The sequence below is a fragment of the Tursiops truncatus genome, chromosome 3 (assembly GCF_011762595.2).
Source record: "Tursiops truncatus isolate mTurTru1 chromosome 3, mTurTru1.mat.Y, whole genome shotgun sequence".
In the NCBI taxonomy this organism is placed as follows: Eukaryota; Metazoa; Chordata; class Mammalia; order Artiodactyla; family Delphinidae; genus Tursiops; species Tursiops truncatus.
The window spans coordinates 156,317,206-156,340,016 of NC_047036.1; the positions used below are offsets into that span (position 1 = coordinate 156,317,206).

General features: G+C 34.3%; 1 protein-coding gene across 1 annotated transcript; it reads left to right on the plus strand.

Annotated features, from left to right (window-relative positions):
• Positions 1-15,015: 15,015 nt before the first annotated feature.
• LOC101327411 (olfactory receptor 2T27-like) lies at positions 15,016-21,097 on the plus strand. Its single transcript, XM_033855090.2, is given in 4 exon segments — positions 15,016-15,028; positions 20,158-20,416; positions 20,418-21,044; positions 21,046-21,097. Coding segments are annotated over 4 exon segments (951 nt in total).
• The last annotated feature ends 1,714 nt before the right edge of the window (positions 21,098-22,811 follow it).

The following is a 22,811-nucleotide window of genomic DNA, read 5'->3' on the forward strand; positions in this document are numbered from 1 at the left end:
TTACAGAAAAATGGGAAATAAACAGACATGTGGAGAATAAACAATGTGCTACTAAAAAACCAATAGGTCAATGAAGAAATCAAATAAGAAATCAGAAAATACATTGAGACAAATGAAAATGGAAACACAACTTTCCAAAATCTATGGGAAGTAGCAAAAGCAGTTCTGTGGGAAGATTATAGTAATACAGGCCTACCTCAAGAAAGAAGAAAAATCTCAAATAAACAACCTAACCTATCATCTAAATAAATTAGAAAATGAAGAATAATCAAAGCCCAAAATCAGCAGAAGAAAGAAAATATTAAAGATCAGAGAGGAAATTAATAAAATAGAGAACAACAACAAAAAATAGGAAAAGATCAATAAAAGCAAGAGTTTTTTCTTTTTAAGTCAAATAAAATTGAGGAGTCTTTAGCCATATACTTAAAAAGAGAGAGAGGATTCAAAATAAGAAATGAAAGAGGAGTAATCAAAACTGATATCATAGAGATACAAAAATCAAAGGAGAATACTACAAACAGTTATATACCAACAAATTGGAAGACCTAGAAGAAATGGAAACATTTCTAGAAACATACAATCTTCAAAGACTGAACCAGGAAGCAACAGACAATCTGAACAGACTAAAGACTAGTGGTGAAATTGAATTAGTAATCAAAAAGCTCCCAGCAAACAAAAGTCCAAGAATGGACTGCTTTTCAGAGGAATTCTACAAAACATGTAAAGAAGAGCTATTACCTGTTCTTCTCAAACTATTCAAAAAATTGAAGGAGACAGAGGACTCCTAAATTCACTCAACCAAGCTACAATTACCCTGATACCAAAATCACACAAAAACGCTACAAACAAAGAAAATTAGAGGTGAATTATCTCTTATGAATATAGATGCAAAAATCCTCAACAAAATATATGTAAACTGAATCCAATTATATATATATATATAAAGGATCATACACCATGAACAATCAAGATTTATTTCAAGGATGTAAGGATAGTTCAATACCCACAGATCAATCAATTTGATACATGATATTAACAAAACAGGATAAAAATCACTTGATCATCTCAATAGACACATAAAAATCATATGACAAAATTTAACATCCATTCATGATAAAATTTCTCAGCAAACTTGTTGTACAGGGAATATATCTCAACAAAATAAAGTCCATTTGTGACACACCCACAGCTAAGATCATACACAATGGTGAAAAAAATATGAAAGCTTTTCCTCTAAAGTCAGGAACAAATGAAGAATGCCCACTCTTGCTACTCTCTTTAACATAGTATTAGAAGTCTTAGCCACAGAAAAGAAAAAGAAATAAAAGGTATCTAAATTAGAAGGGAAAAAAGTAAAACAGTCATTATTTGCAGATGACATATACTATGTATAGAAAATTCTATGTATCAACCAAAAACTATTGGAACTAACAAACAAATTCAGTAAATTTGCAGAATACAAGATTAATATACAGAAATCTGTTGATTTCCTATATAATAATAATGAACTATCAGAAAGAGAAAGCAACAAAACAATCCCATTTAAATCAAATAATAAACATAAAATACCTAGAAATAAACTTAATCAAGGATCTGAAAGACCTATACTCTGAAAAGTATAAATTATTGATGAAGGAAATTGAAGATGATACAAGTAAATTAAGATATCCCATGTTAATTTATTGTGAGAATTCATATTGTTAAAATGTCTATACTACTCAAAGCAATCTTCATTATTTAATGAAGTCCCTATCAAAATACCCAGGGCATTTTTCACAGAACTAGAGCGAATAATCTTCAAATATATATGGAACCACAAAAGACCATAAAGAGCCAAAGCAATCTTGAACAAACAACAAACCTGGGTTTATCACACTCCCTGACTTCAGAATGTACACAAAAGCTACAGTAATGAAAACAGTATGGTACTAGAACACATAGATCAATGGAACAGAATAGAGAGCCCATAAATAAATCCATGCACTTATGGTCAGTTAAACTATGACAAAGTAGACAAGAATATAAAATGGGGGAAAAAAAGTTTCTTAAGTAAATGGTGCTGGGAAAACTGGACAGCTACAGGTGAAAAAAAATGAAATTAGAATATTTTCTCACACAGTATACAAAAGAAAAACCTCAAAATGGATTAAAGACATAAATATAAGCAAGGAAATCATAACAAATATAGAAGAAGCATAGGCAGAATACTCTGAAATAAATCATAACATTATTTTTTTTCATTTTTCTTCCTAAGGCAAAGGAAACAAAAGCAAAAATAAACAATTTGGACCTAATTAAATGTAAAAGCTTTTTCATAGCTACAAAAAAAAAATTGACAAAAGAGAAGACAATCTAGTGAATGGGAGAAAATATTTGCAAATGATATGAACAATAAGGGGCTAAAATTGAAAATATATAAACAGCTTATACAACTCAGTATCAAATAAAACAAACAACACAGTTAAAACTGAGCAGATGATCTGAATAGACTTTTTCCAAAGAAGACATATATGGCTAATAGGTACATGAAAATTTGCTCAACACCACTAATCATCAGGGAAATGCAAGTCAAAGCCATAATGAGATATCACATCATACGTTTCTGAATGGCTATCGTCAAAAAGGCTGCAGATAATAAATGTTGGTGAGGATGTAGAAAAAGGAACCATAGATCACTGTTGGTGGGAATGTAAATTGGCATAGTCACTATACAAAATATTATGGAGGTTCATCACAAAACTAAAAATAGAACTACCATATAATCCAGCAATTCCACGGCTGGGTATTTGTCCAACAAAAAAGAAAACACTATTTGAAAAGAGAAATGCAGCCCAATGTTCATAGCAGCATTATTTATGATAGACAAGGTGTGGAAGCAGCCTAAGTGTCCATCAACATATGAATGGATAAGAAAGATGTGATACACACACACACTTACATACACACACAGTGAAATATTACTCAGCACTAAAAAATTAAAATTTGCCATTCGCAGGAAAATGGATGGAAATAAGACAGTGAGAAGAAAAATACTGGATGGTATCACATATATGTGGAATCTAAAAAATAGTGTATCAAATGAAAAAAATAGGGCTTCCCTGGTGACAGTGGATAGGAATCTACCTGTTAATGCGGGGGACATGGGTTTGATCCCTGGTCCAGGAAGATCCCACATGTCGCGGAGCAATTAAGCCCGTGCGCCACAACTACTGAGCCTGCGCTCTAGAGCCTGCAAACCACAACTACTGAAGCTCGTGTGCCACAACTACTGAAGCCTGCATGCCTAGAGCCCGTGCTCTGCAACAAGAGAAGCCACTGCAATGAGAAGCCCGTGCACCACAATGAAGAGTAGCCCCTGCTCGCTTCAACTAGAGAAAGCCTGCGTGCAGCAACGAAGACCCAACACAGCCAAAAATAAATAAATAAATAAAAATTTTTTAAAAATGAAAAAAATAACAAAGAGAAACAGACTTCTAGTTATAGAGTACAAACTTGTGGTTACCAGCAGGGAGAGGGAAGGGGGAAGCGTATGTTAGGGTTAGGGTATTAAGAATTACAAACTGCTATGTATAAAATAAATAAGCAAAACATATATATCTTACAATGCAGAAAATATAGGCAGTATTTTATAATGACTTTAAATAGAGTATAAGCTATAAAACTATTGAATCATTGAGTTGTACACCTAAAACTAATATAATATTATAAATTAACTATACTTTAATAAAAAATAAAATAATATGGAAAGCAAAATTCCATTGGAAAAGAAAAGCTCAACCAAAAATTAGTTCTTAGGTAAAATTAATAAAATTGATAATTATCTGGAAAGACTAAAGAAAAAAGGGAGAATGCACTAATAATAACAGGAATGATAAAAAAATGATAATTACTAAATATGATTCAGTCTTCAAATAGATACAATTATATTATAAACAACTTTGAATATTTATATGAAATTGGTAAATTCCTAGAAAATATATAACTTATCACAACTGACAGAAGAATAAACAGTAAATTTGAATAATAATGTGTCATTAAATAAATTGAATTAGGAAACATAAGTATTTTCACATGGGAAACTCTGGCCTCATGTGGTTCTATAGGCAAGTTCGACCATATATTCAAGGAAGAAATAATTCTAATCTTACACAAACTATTCCAAAGAATGGAAAGAAATGGTAGAAGTCCAACGCATTTTTTGAGAGTAGGATAATCATGATAGGAAAACAAAGAAATTACTGGCCAATTTCACTTATAAACCCAGATGCAAAATCTGTATATATATATATTCAAGAATACCAAAAAGAATTATAACTTATGACCAATTGTGTTTATAAGGAATAAAAAATATGCTTATAATTAGAAATAAATCTAGTCTTTCAACATATTAGAGAGTAAAGAAGAAAGTTCAAAATCATCTTAATAGACACAGAATTTTTCTCATAAAATTTTGTATCTATATGGTTTTTTTCTAATTTAGCAAACTTGGAATAGAAAAGAAATTTGTTAATATGATAGTATCTACAAAACAAACAAACAAAAAATTTCAGCAAGCTTTTTTAGCCCAAGTCCTCTTGAATCCAAACCCCATGAACTTGGCCAAATTTTAATGCTTCCTTTTCAAATAAATCCAAGAAGTTGAATAGAGCTGGAGAGTAGCATGAAAGAGTAAGGAGAAACAAACCAACAACAAAAAAGTGAAAAAATATCTAAACACTTGAACTAAAATGATAAAACTTCCAGGAAATAAACAGTGAAAAGCCACATGGTATTTGATATTGATCTATTTTATTGGATATGATAACAAAATAATAGACAACAAAAACAAAAAATATATAAACTGTACTATATCAAAATTAAACAGCAAACAAACAACTAAATGTCTGCATTAAAAGACACAGTCAACAGTGCTAAAAATGAGCCTATGTAATTTGAAAAATATTTGAATATCCTATATCTGCTAAGAGGTTAATATTTAGAATATATGTAAAAAACTCCTACAACTCAACAACAGATAAACAAATAACCCAATTAAAAAATTAGCAAAGGATTTACACAGACATTTCTTCTAGGAAAATATACAAATATCCAACAGTCATAAAAATGCTGTTCGACATCACTAATCATTAGCAAATGCCCGTCAAAACCACTATAAGGTAACATCTCATTCCAAGTAAGATGGCCCTTATTTTTAAAAAAATGCCAAAGATGTGGAAGAGTTGGAACGCTTGTACACTGTTGTTGGGAAGGTATAATAAGGCAGCTGCTGTGCAAACAGTATGGAAGTTCCTCAAAAAATTAAACATGGAATTACTCTATGATCCACTGATTCAACTTTTGAGTATACATTCAAAAGAAATGAGAAATGAAAACAGAGATCCAAAGAGATATTTATACACATGTGTTGTAGCATTATTCACAATAGCTAAAAGATGGAAGGGACACAAGTGTCCAACGATGGATGAATGAATAAACAAAATGTTGTATATACACACAATGGAATATAATTTGACTTTAAATAGGAAGTAATTCTGACTTACGCTATAAAATGGGTAAATATTGAGGGCAATATGCTAAGTGAAATAACCTGTCACAAAAAGACAAATATTTTATCATTCCACTTGTATGAGGTACCTAGAATTTTCAATATCATGGAGACAAAAAGTAGAAGTTGATAGTCAAAGGCTGGGGAAGGTAATCATGAGGAGTTACTTAATGTGTATATGGTTTCAGTTTTGGAAAATTAATCATTCTAGAGATTTGTTGCACAACAATGTGAAAGTGCTTAACATGATCTGTACCCTTAAAATTAAGGTGGTATATGTTTTTTGTATTTCACAATTATATATAAAAATGTGATACATGAAAATATTAAATATAAGTTATCTCTAACCAACAAAAAGCAGGAAAGTTTGAAGTTCAGTACTCAAATAAACTGAAGCTCAAGAGGAATTTATTATCATAATGTAAAAATAATTCAAAACAAAAGTTTTCAAGTTTGATTTTCCAGAGATACACTGTAAATCAAATTTTGCACTCTAATTTATTTTTAGAGAAAACTCTTTTTTATCATTAAGTCACTCTATTATGTTTTCCTAGTCATTTACTAATGAATAACTAATTTCCAAAATATCAATTTACTAATTATGAAATAAGAACTAGTAAGAATGTGAAGTCCCTAAAAGACAAAGATGTATATGTATGTCGTTCCTTTCTTCAAAAAATCCATAATGGGAGAGAGACACTCAGATCATTATTATTTACCATGGAAAGTATAGTTACAGAGATAGCTACTGCATGTATTGTGTCTAAGAGGCTGTTCAATTAACCCAATCAGTGATGGCAAGAGTGAAATTTAAGGCAATATGGAGTAGCAGGTATCAGGGGAAAATACTATGGAAGATGTAACACCTCAGCCAAGTTCTTAAAGATGACTCACATTTAGAGTTAGGCAAACATGTGAAGATATTCCAGGCAAGATAATATTCTGGTAGCCCTCAACTCAATAGTGAAACTATCCTATATTTATTTAAAGGAAAAACGTGTTATTACAATGGGATATTCATAGAGAAAGAAGGTTACTAGAGTACACAAATTACTTTAATAAGGAGCAATTTAGCTCTGATCTCATATTTCCATTTCTAATTTCTCATATCCAAAACCATACAAACAATAACAACAAACTCAGCAGTTAATTAGAACCTGTGTTTTTAAAAGGATCTGGTGGTATGTCAACTCCCTTGGATAGCCTCTACTCTGACGTGACACCACTACCTACTTACATACCTCAACAAATTACATTTTTCATCCACAGTCAACAGTCTTCATAGCAGATATCCTGGAGAATTCTCTCCACTACAAAGCAATCATAATCATTTTATTATGACTAGATATATTGATATCCTACACATCTCCCCAGCTGTTCCACATCCTAGATCTACTCTGCAGAGAGTTAAAATTATGAATGGCAGAAGGGTTGATGTTATTTCACATACTAGCATGTTTGATCACAGAGTAACAGTATGGTAACATAAAAGATTAAGAAAAAATGATCGTCGTGCCTCAAAATGCCATGCAGATAAGCACATAAATATATTGAAGAAGCCAGATGTGTGCATTTATCTAGCAACCTATACTTCTATATCATAAACTTTTGTTGAGAAAATTAGTTTTCCATGACGTTCTGCTTGGTATGGTAAACATAATGCTACTAATAGAGCTCCACTATTCTGTATGTAAAACAGTTTCTTAGTTTTCTTCTTAATAATTTAGTTTGTGTACAATTGTTATCTGCACAGTACTGATCTTCTAATCTATGACCATGGAGCATCTTCCCATTTAGGTAAGTCTTTCATTTCTTCCAGCAATATCTGTAATTTTCTGTATATAGGTCTTGTACATCTTTTAATAGAATTTCTAGCAGTTATTCATATTCTAAATGCCATATTTAAAATTGTATTTTCTTATTTTTGCTAATGGATTATTCACCTTTATCCAGTGCTCACATTACATGTTCTTCCCTGTTCTGTTTATTCTATGAAATTAGTGCGCTTCTGGTGTCTGGTGTGGTTAAACTAATGGGAGAAAGTAGTAGGGTATTTGAGGGTAATGGAACCACAGCCCACAAAGGACAGATTATAAATTCTAACCTGAACAAAACAAAGTTAGTGGCCTGCTTAAACAATACAAAGCAAATCAAAATGCATGTGTGTGGTAAATTAAGAAAAGACAAAGGCCTACCAGGAAGATGGAAGAGCCCCCTAAAAGGCATCTTACTCATAGTTAGGTCATTGGCATAATATTTTCAAACCATCCAAAATTAGTGTGCCAAAATTAGTAGATATATTTTTCTATAGTTAAAGATAATAAATTTCCTGGTGGCATAAAATATAACCTTCATATAAAAATACATTTGTGTTTGCACATTTGTCATGGTATTAAACAAGATTCATAACAATATTCAACATGTATAATTCAAACTATATATGCAATAAATCTTGCTGCTAGCTTCATATTGATGAGAATGTCTATTTCTACTCTATATTCAGGAATTAAAGAAATTAGTATAGTGTGGTGTCATGAACACACTATTCCCACTGGAATATATCCAGGTCAAGACTCCATTTATTGAAGGAGAGTCAAGATGGCAGAGGAGTACGAGGGCATGGAGTTCATCTCTCCCCACAAATGCATCAAGAATACATCTATGAAACAATTCTCACAGAGCACCGACTGAACACTAGTAGAGGACCTCAGACACCTAAAAGGACAAGAAAGATCCCTGTATAACCGGGTATGACAAAAGAAAGAAGAAAAGAAAAGGAGAGGAAGTGGGGTGAGACCTGTGCCCCTGGTGGGGGAGCTGAAGGAGAGAAGAGGTTCCTGCATGTGGGGAAGCTCCCTCACAGGCGGGGAGGTCAGTTGGGACAGAAGAGGAGCCTTGAGGGCTATTGGAGGGAATCCCAACAACCAGTCTGTGGCAGACAGGACAGAGTGAGACCTACACAGAAGGTCTGTGCCACAGCCCTGCTTGCCTCAGCCTGAGACATATATCTGCTTGTGCAGAGAGTGGCTAGGTGCTGGAGTGTGGGGTTTGGAGAGCACCTGGGGAAAGGACTGTTGTTGGCTGTGAGGAGACAGCCCGAGAGGAGGTAAGTGAGGAAATCTGCAACCAGGAATACTTGTGGAGGAAACTCGGACTGCCATAGAAGCAAAGCACCATTGTTGAGTGACGTGCAATGGGCAGGGCCACCATTGCAACCTCTCTCCCCACATTCCCACCTCTGCCTCCTCAGACACTTAGGAAGGGCCCTTGCCAGGGCAGGCTCTCTTGCGCCTGTGGCCTCTGGCTCCCCGGCATGCCCTGTCACTGCCAAGGACAGCTCTATTGTGCCCGTGGCCACCAGCTACCCTGTGTGCCCTGTCCCCACTAGGGCTTCTGCGACCCTGGCCACTGCAGTCTCCATGCCCCCTCCTCACCAGGGAAGACTCAGGAACAGACACCTGTTGGTGGCCCACACACAGAGGTGGGGCTGAAACCAGAGTTGAGCCCCAGGGGCTGTGCGACTAAGGAAGAAGAGCTGAAATCTCTCCTTGCAGCTGTGCAAACCATGAATTGACTCCACTATGCCTAGCTTTGTAAACTCAGCACCTACAGAACATCTGGACAGACAATGAGTGCTCCCACAGCCCAGACAGTTCTAGCTTTAGCAGCTGTAGACTTTGTGGGCACATACACATGGGGGTTTGGCAAGGCCAGAGACTCAGCTGCTCCCATAGTGCCCACAGTGGGTCCAGACACATGATTACTGCAAACCTGGGCCTGACTTCAGTGGGTCTACGCTGGTGGCCTGGTGAAAACAACAACTGAGAGACAGCAGGGTCAATTGCTGCATACCCACAGTTAAGGTGAGGCTGAGAGCTGTGTCAACAAGAGTACAATCTGAGAGCTTGCACAATGGGTAAAAGGTGACACAAAAGAGCACACCCACAGGTAAACAGTAACAGAGGAGGAATACTCATTGGCTTCCCTCCCACTGCGAGTGTTCCAATCCTGTCTACCTCACACTACAGATCACAGATAAGCTAAGAAACAGATATGGGGTCCTCTATTCCAACAACTAGGGAGCAAACCCCACTTCTGACAGGGCAGTGACAAGCACAGAGCAAAGGGGAACACAGACCTGCCCATCAGCAGACAAGCTGTCAAAAGTCATACTGAGCTCACAGTCACCTCAAAACACACCACTTGACAAGGCCCTGTCCATCAGAGGAGCTAGGCCAAGCTCCAACCACCACTGGCAGGCACCAGCCCCTTCCACCAAGAGGCCTGCACAAGCACCCGGACCAACCTCACCCACTAGGGGGCAGACACCACAAGCAAGAACTATGATCCTGCAGCCTGAGGAAAGGAGACCACAAACAGAAAGTTACACAAAATGAGACAACAGAGAAATATTTTGCAAACAAAGGAATACAATAAAACCCCACAAGAATAGCTAAATGAAGAGGAGATAGGTAATCGACCTGAAAAATAATATAGACTAATAATAGTAAACATGATCCAAAATCTCGGAAGAAGAACGGAGGCACATATCGAGAAGATGCAAGAAATGTTTAACAAGGAGCTAGAAGACATAAAGAACAAACAGCTGAACAATACAATCATGGAAATGAAAAATACACTAGAAGGAATCAATACCAGAATAACTGAGGCAGAAGAACAAATAAGTGAGCTGGAAGGCACAGCAGTGGAAATCACTGCCACAGAACAGAATAAAGAAAAAAAGAATGAAAAGAAATGAGGACACTCTCAGAGACCTCTGGGACAATATTAAACACACCAACATTTGCAATATAGGGGTCCCAGAAGGAGAAGAGCAAGAGAAAGGGCCTGAGAAAATATTTGAAGAGATTATAGCCAAAAACACTCACTCAAGTCCAGGAAGCACAGAGAATCCCATACAGGGTGAAGCCAAGGAGGAATGTGGCAAGACACATATTAATCAAACTGAGAAAAATTAAAGAAAAAATACTAAAAGCAACAAGAGAAAAACAACAAATAATATACAAGGAATTCCCATAAGGTTATCAGCTGATTTTTTTCAGCAGAAACTCTGCAAGCCAGAAGGGAGTGACATGATATATTTCAAGTGATGAAAGGAAAAAAACCTACAACAAAGAATACTCTAACCAGCAAGGCTCACTTCAGATTGGATGGAGAAATCAAAAGCTTTACAGACAAGCAAAAGCTGAGAATTCAGCACCACCAAACCAGCATTGCAACAAATGCTAAAGGACTTCTCTAGGCAGGAAAGAGACCAGCAATTTATAACAACCTTGTAAATATATACATTGCTATATCAAAACCCCATGGGAACAGCAAACTCAAAAACTACAATAGATACACAAACAAACAGGAAAAAGCAACCCAAACACAACACAAGAGAAAGAAGAACAAACAAAGCCCAAAGTTAGTAGAAGGAAAGAAATAATAAAGATCACAGCAGAAATAGGGGCAAAGAAAACAATAGCAAATATCAATGAAACTAAAAGCTGGTTCTTTGAGAAGATAAGCAAAATTGAAAAAGCTTTAGCCAGACTCATCAAAAAAAAGGGAGAGGACTCAAATCAGTAAAGTTAGAAATGAAAATGGAGAAGTGATAACTGGCACTACAGAAATAAAAAGGATCCTAAGAGACTACTACAAGCAACTATATGCCAATAAAATGGACAACCTAGAAGAAATGGACACAATCTTAGAAAGGTACAACCTTCCCAGACTGAACCAGGAAGACATAGAAAATATGAACAGACAAATTATAAGTACTGAAATTGAAACTGTGATTTAAAAACTTCCAAGAAACAAAAGTCCAGGACCATATGGCTTCACAGGCCAATTCTATGAAACATTTAGAAAAGAGTTAACACCTATCCTTCTCAAACTCTTCCAAAATATAGCAGAGGGAGGAACACTCCCTAACTCATTCTACGAGGCCACAATCACCCTGATACCAAAACCACACAAAGATGTCACACACACAAAAACGAAAATTATGGGCCTATATCACAGATGAACATAGACACAAAATTCCTCAACAAAATACTAGCAAACCAAATCCAACAATATATTAAAAGTATCATACACGGGCTTCCCTGGTGGCGCAGTGGTTGAGAGTCCGCCTGCTGATGCAGGAGACACGGGTTCGTACCCCGGTCCGGGAAGATCCCACATGCCGCGGAGCGGCTAGGCCTGTGAGCCATAGCCGCTGAGCCTGCGCATCCAGAGCCTGTTGCTCTGCAATGGGAGAGGCCACAAGAGTGAGAGGCCCGCGTACCGCAAAAAAAAAAAAGAAAAATAATGTATCATACACCATGATCAAGTGGGATTTATCCCAGGTATGCAAGGATTCTTCAGTATATGCAAATGAATCAATGTGACACACCACATAATAAACTGAATAATAAAAACCATATGATCATCTCAATAGATGCAGAAAAGCTTTTGGCAAAATTCAACACGCATTTATGATAAAAACTCTCCAGAAAATGGGCATAAAGGGAACCTATCTCAACATAATAAAGGCCATATACGACAAACCCATAGCAAACATCTTTCTCAATGGTGGAAAACTGAAAGCATTTCCTCTAAGATCAGGAACATAACAAGGATCTCCACTCTCTCCACTTTTATTCAACATAATTTTGGAAGTCTTAGTCACAGGAATCACAGAAGGAAAAGAAATTGCAAGAATCCAAATTGGAAAAGAAGAAGTAAAACTGTCACTGTTTGCAGTTGACATGATACTATACATAGAGAATCCTAGAGATGCTACCAGAAAACTACTAGAGCTCGTGAATGAATTCAGTAAAGTTGAAGGATACAAAATTAATACAGAAAAATCTCTTGCATTCCTATACACTAACAATGAAAGATCAGAAAGAGAAATTAAGGAAACAATCTCATTTACCATTTCATCAAAAAGAATAAAATACCTAGGTATAAACCTACCTAAGGAGGCAAAAGATGTGTACTCTAAAAACTAGAAGATGCTGATGATAGGAATTGATGATGACACAAACAGATGAAAGATATACGGTGTTCCTGGAATAGAAGAATCAATGAAAATGACTCTACTACCCAAAGCAATCTACAGATTCAATGCAATACATATAAAATTATCAATGGCATTTTTCGCAGAACTAGAACAAAAAGTCTTGCAATTTGTACGGTGACACAAATGACTGTGAATAGCAAAAGCAATCATGAGAAAGAAAAAGTGAGCTGGAAGAATCAGGCTGCCCCTCTTCAGACGATACTACAAAGCTACAGCCATGAAAATAGTATGGTACTGGCACAAAAACAGAAATATATATCAATGGAAAAGGAGAGAAATTCCAGAGATAAAATCACACACCTATGGTCACCTAGTCTATGACAAAGGAGGCAAGAGTATACAATGGGAAAAAAAGTCTCTTCAATATGTGGTGCTGGGAAAGCTGGACAGATACATGTAAAAGAATGAAGTTAGAACATTCTCTAACACTATACAGAAAAATAAACTCAAAATGGATTAAAGAACTAAATGTAAGACCAGACACTATAAATCTTTTAGAGGAAAACAGACAGGACACTATCTGACATAAATCGCAGCAAAATCTTTTAAAATCTGTCTCCTAGAGTAATGAAAATAAAAACAAAAATAAGCAAATGGGACCTAATTAAACTCAAAATATTTTGTACAGCAAAGGAAACCATAGCAAAACAAAAAGACAACCCACAGAATGGGAGAAAATATTTGCAACCAAAGTGACCAATTAGGGATTAATCTAAAAATATACAAACAGCTCATGTAGCTCAATATCAGAAAACAAGAACCCAATCAAAAAAATGAGCAGAAGATCTAAATAGTCATTTCTCCAAAGAAGGCATAAAGATGGCCAACAGACACATGAAAAGATGCTCAACATCACTAATTAGCAGAGAAATGCAAATCAAAACTACAATGAGGTATCCCCTCACACCAGTCAGAATGGCCATCATCAAAATATCTACAAACAATAAATGCTGGAGAGGGTGTGGAGAAAAGTGAACCCTCTTGCACTGTTGGTGGGAATGTAAATTGGTACAGCCACTATGGAGAACAGTATAGAGGTTCCTTAAAAAAATAAAGTTGCCATATGATCCAGCAATCCCTATCCTGGGCATATGTCTGGAAAAGATGAAAACTCTAATTAGAAAAGATACATGCACTCTGATGTTCATAGCAATGCTATTTACAATAGCCAAGACATGGAAGAAACCTAAATGTTTATCGACAGGTGAATGAATAAATAAGATGTGGTATATATATATATATACACACACACACACACACACAATGGAATACTACTTAGCCACAAAAAAAGAATGAAATAATGCCATTTGCAGCAGCATGAATGGACCTAGAGATTATCATACTAAGTGAAGTCAGACAGAGAAAGACAAATACCATATGATATCACTTACATGTGGAATTAAAATATGATAAAATGAACATATTTACAAAACAGAAACAGGCTCACAGACATATACAATAAACTTATGGTTGCCAAAACATATGAAAAACTATCAATGAAAATACCTGAATCACTTTGCTGTATACCAGAAATTAACACAACGTTGTAAATCAGCAATACTTCAATAAAAACTTTTTTTAAAAAGAGTAAGTTTGGGGCTTCCCTGGTGGCGCAGTGGTTGAGAGTCCGCCTGCTGATGCAGGGGACACGGGTTCATGCCCTGGTCCGGGAAGATCCCACATGTCGTGGAGCGGCTGGGCCCGTGAGCCATGGCTGCTGAGCCTGCACATCCGGAGCCTGTGCTCCGCAACGGGAGAGGCCCCAGCAGTGAGAAGCCTGCGTACCACAAAAAAAAAAAAAAAGAGTAAGTTTTTCTTGCCTTTGATGTGCATTATTTTCACCAATAACCAGTGATAATTCAATTAACTTTTTTTTTTTTTTTGGTCACAGTATAGTCTGGAATACTTGTTCCATCTTCCACTGGCAATTATTGTACCATTCTATTGTCATCTGATCAGATTAGGAGATCAATTTCCGATTCCTATTTTTGAATTTCTATCTCCTAGTACATTTTTTGGCAAAAAAAAAATGCTGTGTATAAAGCGTTTGTATTATATTATAAATAGAATTCACTCATTATTTTCCAGGTATAATTGATTTTTACCATAGGAAACTAGATGCTTGTTTATATTTTAGAAGGGCTGGAAGAATGAAGGCAATTTTGGGGTGGCCTTAGAAACTCACTTGGAAGGTGCTACAAATCTCAGGATTTGTGTGATGGTCCTACTGATGGCCTCAGTCTCTAGCACCTATATAATGTATTTCCTAGAAGCTCACCAGGAAGCTAATTAAAACTCATGTTTGCTTATACATCTGCCTTCCTCAGATAATAACTCCTTTTATTGTCTTCTATTTTTCAAATCATGTGTAAATTCCTCTCATTTGTAAATGTTAGCCATGAACCATACAGGTAATGGTATTCTGGGGAACATGGGTCGAGTTGATGCCAACCTAATAACAGTGAGCCTGGTATATAAAGATTGTTACTCATGTTAGAAGTAGTGTGATTTTTTTGGACCTTATGCTTCTTTAATAGAAAGGAGATCTTACTGAATGGTCCTTATATTCCCAATTATCTTCATTGATAACAAAACTAGATTAAAACTTTGAGTTATCTTTAAAAAATTTTCTAAAGTATTATTGTGCATATGCTATTCTAAAGCCCAAAGGAAATTTTAAGAAAACACTGAATTTAAGAGAAAAAAAAATATATTAATTCCAAAATTATTTTTACACTTTGCCCTTTTTAGTAATTATAATGCTAATAATTGGGTTTTTTTTTACCCTTTTTCTGAATATTTTGGTAAGTTTGCACAAATGAGCACAGTTGTGAAAGGAGAGATGGACTTTCTAATTACATGGTTGTTGTAATGATTTTGAGGTGTGTTCAAGTCCCTCTCAAATGCTGATTTCCGTTGAATTTAGATTTTCACACTATATTTAAAATTTTTCTAAGTAGAGTAAAAAATTCTAAATCAAAATTTTAGTGATATTAAAGTTGTGTGTATGTAAAACATGATGGATATGATCACAGGCACTGAAGCAGTATTATTCACAGTGCCTCACTGGTAGGGACATTAGCAGGCCTGAGGATTTAACATAAAGGTAAAGTACTTAGAACTCTGGTTGACACATAGAAAGTAATCAATAAATGATAACACTAGTTTGATATACAAATACACACTAGAAAAATCCAATGGCTAACACTATAACCAATACTACATCAAACGAATCTCACCATGTGACCTAACCTAACTAACCTCACAGTGTGACCTAATTATCTCCCAGGTAACTAAAACTCAGCTAGATGTATCATTCCCAAATTAAGCTCAACTTCTGAGAAACATTATATATGCCTCTCTATATATAGAAAAATGAGAATAATTTTGCAATTAAGAGTGCACAGGGTTACTTTAATAAGATATGTGCAATATTATCACAAATGTACAAAATTCACAAAGGTAGATGCATATCTCTAGTTGAAAAAGACCCAGAAACTTACTGTACATGGGTGATATATAGAGTCACACATGTAGTTCATTAAAAATATATGTTGGCTGGACTTCCCTGGTGGTGCAGTGGTTGAGAGTCTGCCTGCCGATGCGGGGGACACGGGTTCGTGCCCCGGTCCGGGAAGATCCTACATGCGGCGGAGCGGCTAGGCCTGTGAGCCATGGACGCTGAGCCTGCGCGTCCGGAGCCTGTGCTCGGCAACGGGAGAGGCCACAACAGTGAGAGGCCTGCATACCGCAAAAAAAAAAAAAAAAAAAAAAAAAAAAAAAATATATATATATATATATATATATATATATATATATATATATATATATAGGCTGTTACATAAGTCTCTAGTTTGTGATATGACCAGAAGGTAACACAAAACTATATAGATCAATTCATAGTCCTAATTATATTTAGTCATAAAATTCAAGCTCAACTCCACATCGTGAAACTTTTATTCTCTCCTGTGCATCTTTCACTGTCCTAATAAATTTGCAATAATTAATTAACATTATCCTCACAAAACCCTATACATGTATCCTCTTATTATCCCATTTTATACATGAAAAACCAAAGGTCAAGTAACATATCTGAGGTCACTAAACAATGGTGAAGTCAGGAAAGAAGTACACTTGCTCTGGATCTTAAATGACAGATATTCTATAGTCACATCTATTAAATTCTGAACTGGGATATTGACATGGCAATTTTTGAACTGTCAAGGTGGAGGAATCTGGTGCTGATAAACAAATGATTATGAAATTGACTGATACTATTGTTTGTTTCTAAGGGGACAGGCTTATTTATTTGGGTATTTGAAGGACAATGGAACGATTATGCTACTGTCTACCTAAAGGAGGAGAGAGGCAAACAAGGGACATTTTCTCTGAGGACAGTACAGGTGGAATTATAAGTTGTCACAACTCTTTATGGTAGAGAGATTTTTGTGGACTATTTAACCTCCTTAGTTCATTGATAATGTATGGACCTGACATCAAGAGATGAGTCACTCTGGATACTTCTATGTGCAATGCTTCCGTCTACATAAAGAAATTTCTGGTGATATTTTGAGGGAAAAAAATTAAAATTTATAGCTAGTATTTCTGGAAAAAAAATGGATTTATTTGATGCCAAATAATTAGTTGAAAGGCTTGATGTTGACCAGGAACTTTTCTTTACAAGACACAACATCAGCCTTGTTTTGCAATACAGGTAAAAATAAAATTACAGAATAATTTATTCAAAATTGTAATTCAATATAAATAATAAGTGAAATAGAGCAATACTTTTAAATACCAGATTTATGTACTTACCACATGTATCTGATGTGATATATACTTCCATTAAAAAAAAGAAAAGAAAAACTTGGCTCAATTTTTGAATTAAAAAATATACATACCCAGAATGTATAGCCATTGAATATCTTTTAACATGGACAGTGGGATTTATCTATTTGTTTACTTACTTACTTATGTATTTATTTGCCTCTGAAGATTCAAATTAGGAATCTTTTAAAAATTTGTAAGTGTAAAAATTTTGACTTTATCAAAATAAATATAACAATTTAATATATTTTGTTGAAAAAAGATACATTAGGGAAAATGCATCTTTTGCTCCTAGTCTTAATTAAGCACAAAGGACTGCATATTTGATATGCTTCTTATTCATAATACCTAAACAGTGTAAAAGGTAAGTATTTGAGTTAAAACTGGTTAAACTTTGAGCCGTTTGGATTTTAAGATCCTACCAGTTATTTCAGTTGAATAAATTGACTCTTCATGTAAAAAAAATCTATGCAGTTTTTTAATAAGTTGTCAGTCACATCTGTAAATGTGTTTTTAAAAAGTCTTCAGTACTTAAAATATTGAAAATATAATTGACATATATACACTAATATGTATAAAATGGATAACTAATAAGAACCTGCTGTATAAAAAATTAATAAAATAAAATTTAAAACTTTTTTAAAATTTAATTAATTAATTTTAAAAAAAGAAAATATAATTTTCATCAAATTATGGACTATTATATAAAATATCATTTGTGGAAATCATTTAAACAACATGAGGTAAAATAACATTTTATATTAATACTAAAACAACAGTCTATGATTCTGTCTACTTTCTTGCAAGTTAATTTTCACTTTGGAGTGGGTAAACAGAACAAAATACTCACCTCATGTGGTCTTGGACTTCAAGAAATCACATACCAAGTTATTTGGTTGTAAACAAGAAGAGTAGCCAATTGGAAGTAACTCAAAATTTCAAAATTCTTACTGAGTGTCTAAAGTCTTTATGGCGCTGTAATAACACTATCTGTTCAAGGGAGAACATCACACTAAGAGAGGATTAAAAATATAGAAGGATAGCCTTTTAATAAATTACTTACTATTTTATAATTCCCTTATCCTATCTAGGTTACATCTGCATCTGCCAACAGTGGTAACATGCACTACTGGTTTAGGATAGCTGACTCTGTAAAATATACATTTTTATACTAAAAGATGCATTTATATTTAGAGACAATACAATTAATTTACCATCAGGAATTAAAATACTTAGTGTTTTTTTTTAATTTTCTCATTGAAGCATTTTACTCACTTCTTTTCCTTCAAGCAAAGTGTATGTAACTTCATAGACACTGTTCATAAAGACTTGGGATAAGAAGAGATACCAAATAAATCCTGAGTGAAGGTAATCTTTTTTTTTTTCCTAATTGAGTTGGCTTGTTTAAAGAAATTCTTGTTCAGGAGTCAATGCTAATTTTGGTGGAATTTCTTATATAGAACAACATATAAATGGTCAAGTTTCAAGCCATAAAAGCAAGTCACTATAGATCATGACAGCCACTAACTACATTCTTCAAGGAGCAAGTCTAATTGTGTGAAATTTAATTTTTGGTATTATTGTGCTTTATTATGTCACAATTTTGAGGGACACCTTGAAAAATGTAATGCCTGTACATAAGCAAATTACTTCTCAAATTACACTTGAAACCTATCAATGGAGCTTCTCTCCAGTTTTTTCTCTACAGAATAGGTTATTTTCTCATTAGATAGGTGCTGTATGTTTTCTTACACCCAGAGTTTTACTGAACTACAGCACAGATAAAGAAAATTACCAAGCCCACTGGCCAGAATAGATCAATAACAGTCATTTTATTGTTTGCTACTGTTTTTGTTTTTCATAGTATCAACAGTCTTGTGACTATGTGACCTCAGGATTTGGAATCTGACTCAGCAAGCAGCCTGTTTGAGCTTTTTTCTGTACTTTCTGGATGGTCTTAGATTGTCAATTGTCAAATTTCAAAAAAAGTTCTTATACATTCTTTATTTAAAAACAGAACACCTTAAACCGATTTCATTTTTAGAGAATTAGGTAACAGCTAAGACTGGATCAGAACACTTGCAAACATTTACATCTAATTATAGTTCTAGTTCCAGTACTCTATATCTGCACGTATTAGTTGATCTCTTTGAGAGTCTAATCATATTTTGAAAACAAAGAAAGTAACCCTTTGAAGACTGTTATAGTGGTCAAAATGACATATGTAAAACACTGAAAAGATTTTGTGTAGGTGTACAGAAGATTACTTATTTACTTAAGACTGAAAACTTATCTAATCTCTAGTACTTGGAAATCAGAACTATTCAAGACCACAGAATGACTTTAAGTATGTGTTGGATATTTTTTATAGATAAATAGATAGATCTATAGAGATATATATTTAATTTTTTATTCTTTTAATTAAATTGTACTTAGAAAATTTCAAAGATTTTAAATACATTTCCTTAAAATACTGAACGTGTCCAATCCTGAGAATTATTTATAAATCTGTCTTAAGAAATTTTGCACTAAAGTTGTGAGAGTGACAACATTCTGTGATATCACATATAATTAAATGTAGTCAAACCACATTATATATAAAATATATCATTGATATTGCTAAGAAGAAAATGAAAGTGACACATTGTAAAATAAGAGTGGTACAAAAGTGGATAGAGAGTGGATCTAAAGATTTTTGTAAACTCTATCCAAGGTAATGAATTAGGATGGACAGAATGGAGATATGGAAAAATAGGACCACTGGGACTGCCTTTGTTCTCCTGGGACTGTTTTACCAAATCCAGACCCCCCAAGCTACTTTTTACTTTCATCTTCCTAGTTTTTCTTGTCGCCCATATTGTCAATGTTATGATGGTGATTCTCATTTGGTTGGACTCTTACCTCCATACTCCTATGAAATTTCTTCTCAGTTAACTTTCTTTGATGGACCTCTTGTATATCTCTACTTTTGTCTGGAAAAAACAACATTTCCTATACTAATTGTGTAATTCAGCATTTCCTGTTCATGACTCTGGTGGGAGCAGAGTGCCTTCTCGTGGCAGTCATGGCTTACGACTGCTATGTGGCAATATTGCATCCCCTCCACTACTCAGTTCTCATGTGCCCTACAGTTTGCATTTTCATGGTGGTTGGCACTTGGCTGGATGCACTTCTCAATGCCTTCATCAATGTTGTGTATGTTCTGAATCTTCCTTATTGTGGCTCCAGGGACATCCATCATTTCTTCTGTGAGATCCCAGCTCTTCTGGAACTTGTTTGTGCTGACACTTCTCTTTATGAAAATGGTTTTTTTGTCAGTGGTGTTGTATTTCTCCTCTTTCCAATATCTGCCATAATGGCTTCATATGGGCAGATTCTCTACACTGTTTTGAGATTAGGATTAAATATGGGGATGAGGAAGACTTTGGCAACGTGTTCTTCCCATATGATTGTGGTGACTCTCTTCTATGGACTAGTCATCATCAAGTATTTTCTTCTCAAAGCCTATCACACTGCTGAGCAGGACAAAGTGGTCTCTATCTTTTACACCATCCTCACTCCCATGCTCAATCCCCTCATCTACAGTCTGAGAAACAGAGATGGCTGGAGCCCTCAGGAAAGTCTTCAGAAGAAAAGTAACCATAAGAAGTTGATATCTATTGAGAATAGGAGAAGAAAGGATAGACCTTAGTTACAGAAGGATTTCACTGTAACAGAGATGAGCAATATACAGCCAGCAAATGGTACTTTTCTGTAGACGTCTCATGGCCAAACCACTTCACCCTATCCCCTGTGGACTACTAATGAAACAGAGCATGCCTTGCTGCTATGCTGCATAATATCTTCACACATTTATTAAGAAAAATGCAATGTCATAGATCTGCCAGTCGACAATCAATATAAAAAACAAGTCTTTTTTTTTTAATTAGGGAAGAGAAAAAATGTGAATCCTAAGTAGTATTGACTCTATACTACATTTTAAACTAATTTTCCCTAAACCACTGTATTGTAACAATATTTGTCAATACTTATTATACATTGGTCATAACTTTATTTTCCAATTCTTATGACAACATATTTAATTTTGAATATATTATTCAAGTGTGGCTCACAAACACAAAATTTTCTTCTTGTTCTTACCACTTTATATTGGAAGTGATGTTGTATGTTTGGTTTTTTTTTGTTTTGTTTTACTAATTTCTAGAACCACAATAGTATAGCTTTGATAATATTTATCTAATTATCTATAGTAGTTTGACTTTATAATTATAGTCTATTTAACTATTTTTAAAATTTATCATACCATTTCCTTCCAAATTATAAACTTCTTTCTATGAAAGGTCCCACTTTGTGAAAAATACTTTTTTCTTGCTAAATCTTCAAAAGTGAAAATAATGGGTCCAAGGGAATAATTATTTTTTGATGTTTATTTCTTATCAAATTGATGAGTCATGTACATTTATAACATAACAAATAGATATATATGTGTGTGTGCACAGTTTATGTGTATACGAACCAATTCATAAAATTGGTATATATGATTTTATGCTTTTTATTTTATTGAGTTAGTAAATGATGAGTCCTCATTGTAATTGCAATATATATTTATTCATTTAGTTTCAATTGATTTTGAAAATTTTCTTGTGTGTGTGCTATATTAACATTCTTGTTTTGGATTTTTTTTCATGCTACACTTACCCATTTATTATTTCTGATCTTTATATTTTTTACATATTTGACTTATTGATATATTTGACCTTTAACAATTTATTCTTAAAAATCCATTAATTCTCTTATAGTTCAATGCTGTGGCCATAAATTACACATTTGAATTTACACAACTTTCACTGAGTAATTTTGGTTATTAAGAAATATTATCACTCCACATAATTTGTTTTGTACTTTCATTTATCTTTTTACTGGTTGTTTTTGTCTTTTAAATGTAAATTAGAATTACATTTTCAACTAGATTAAAAATATTTTATCTTTGTGTCTACATATAGTCCTGCAGCTGTATTTAATAAGCAATAAATTGTCTCTCATTCTGAAAAGATACTTAATTAGATATTATGTTCTCAGCTAGACCTGATTCACCACAGCAATGAAAGTAAATATAATTGTTTTCCAGAGATAACAACTGTTCTCATTTTTATAGTTTTATAATATACTCTAATATTTGAATTTTTTTATCCCTGCTTATATTTTTAATAAACACACTCTATTAATTGCATGATAATGGGTCCTATGGAGATTTTCAGGAGTAAGTAATGATTCTTCAATAGAGAAACTCTGACAGGAGATGTTTAATAAATAGAGCAAAAATAAACTGAAATGAATGTAAAAAGTGTGCATGTAAAAATTATTTCT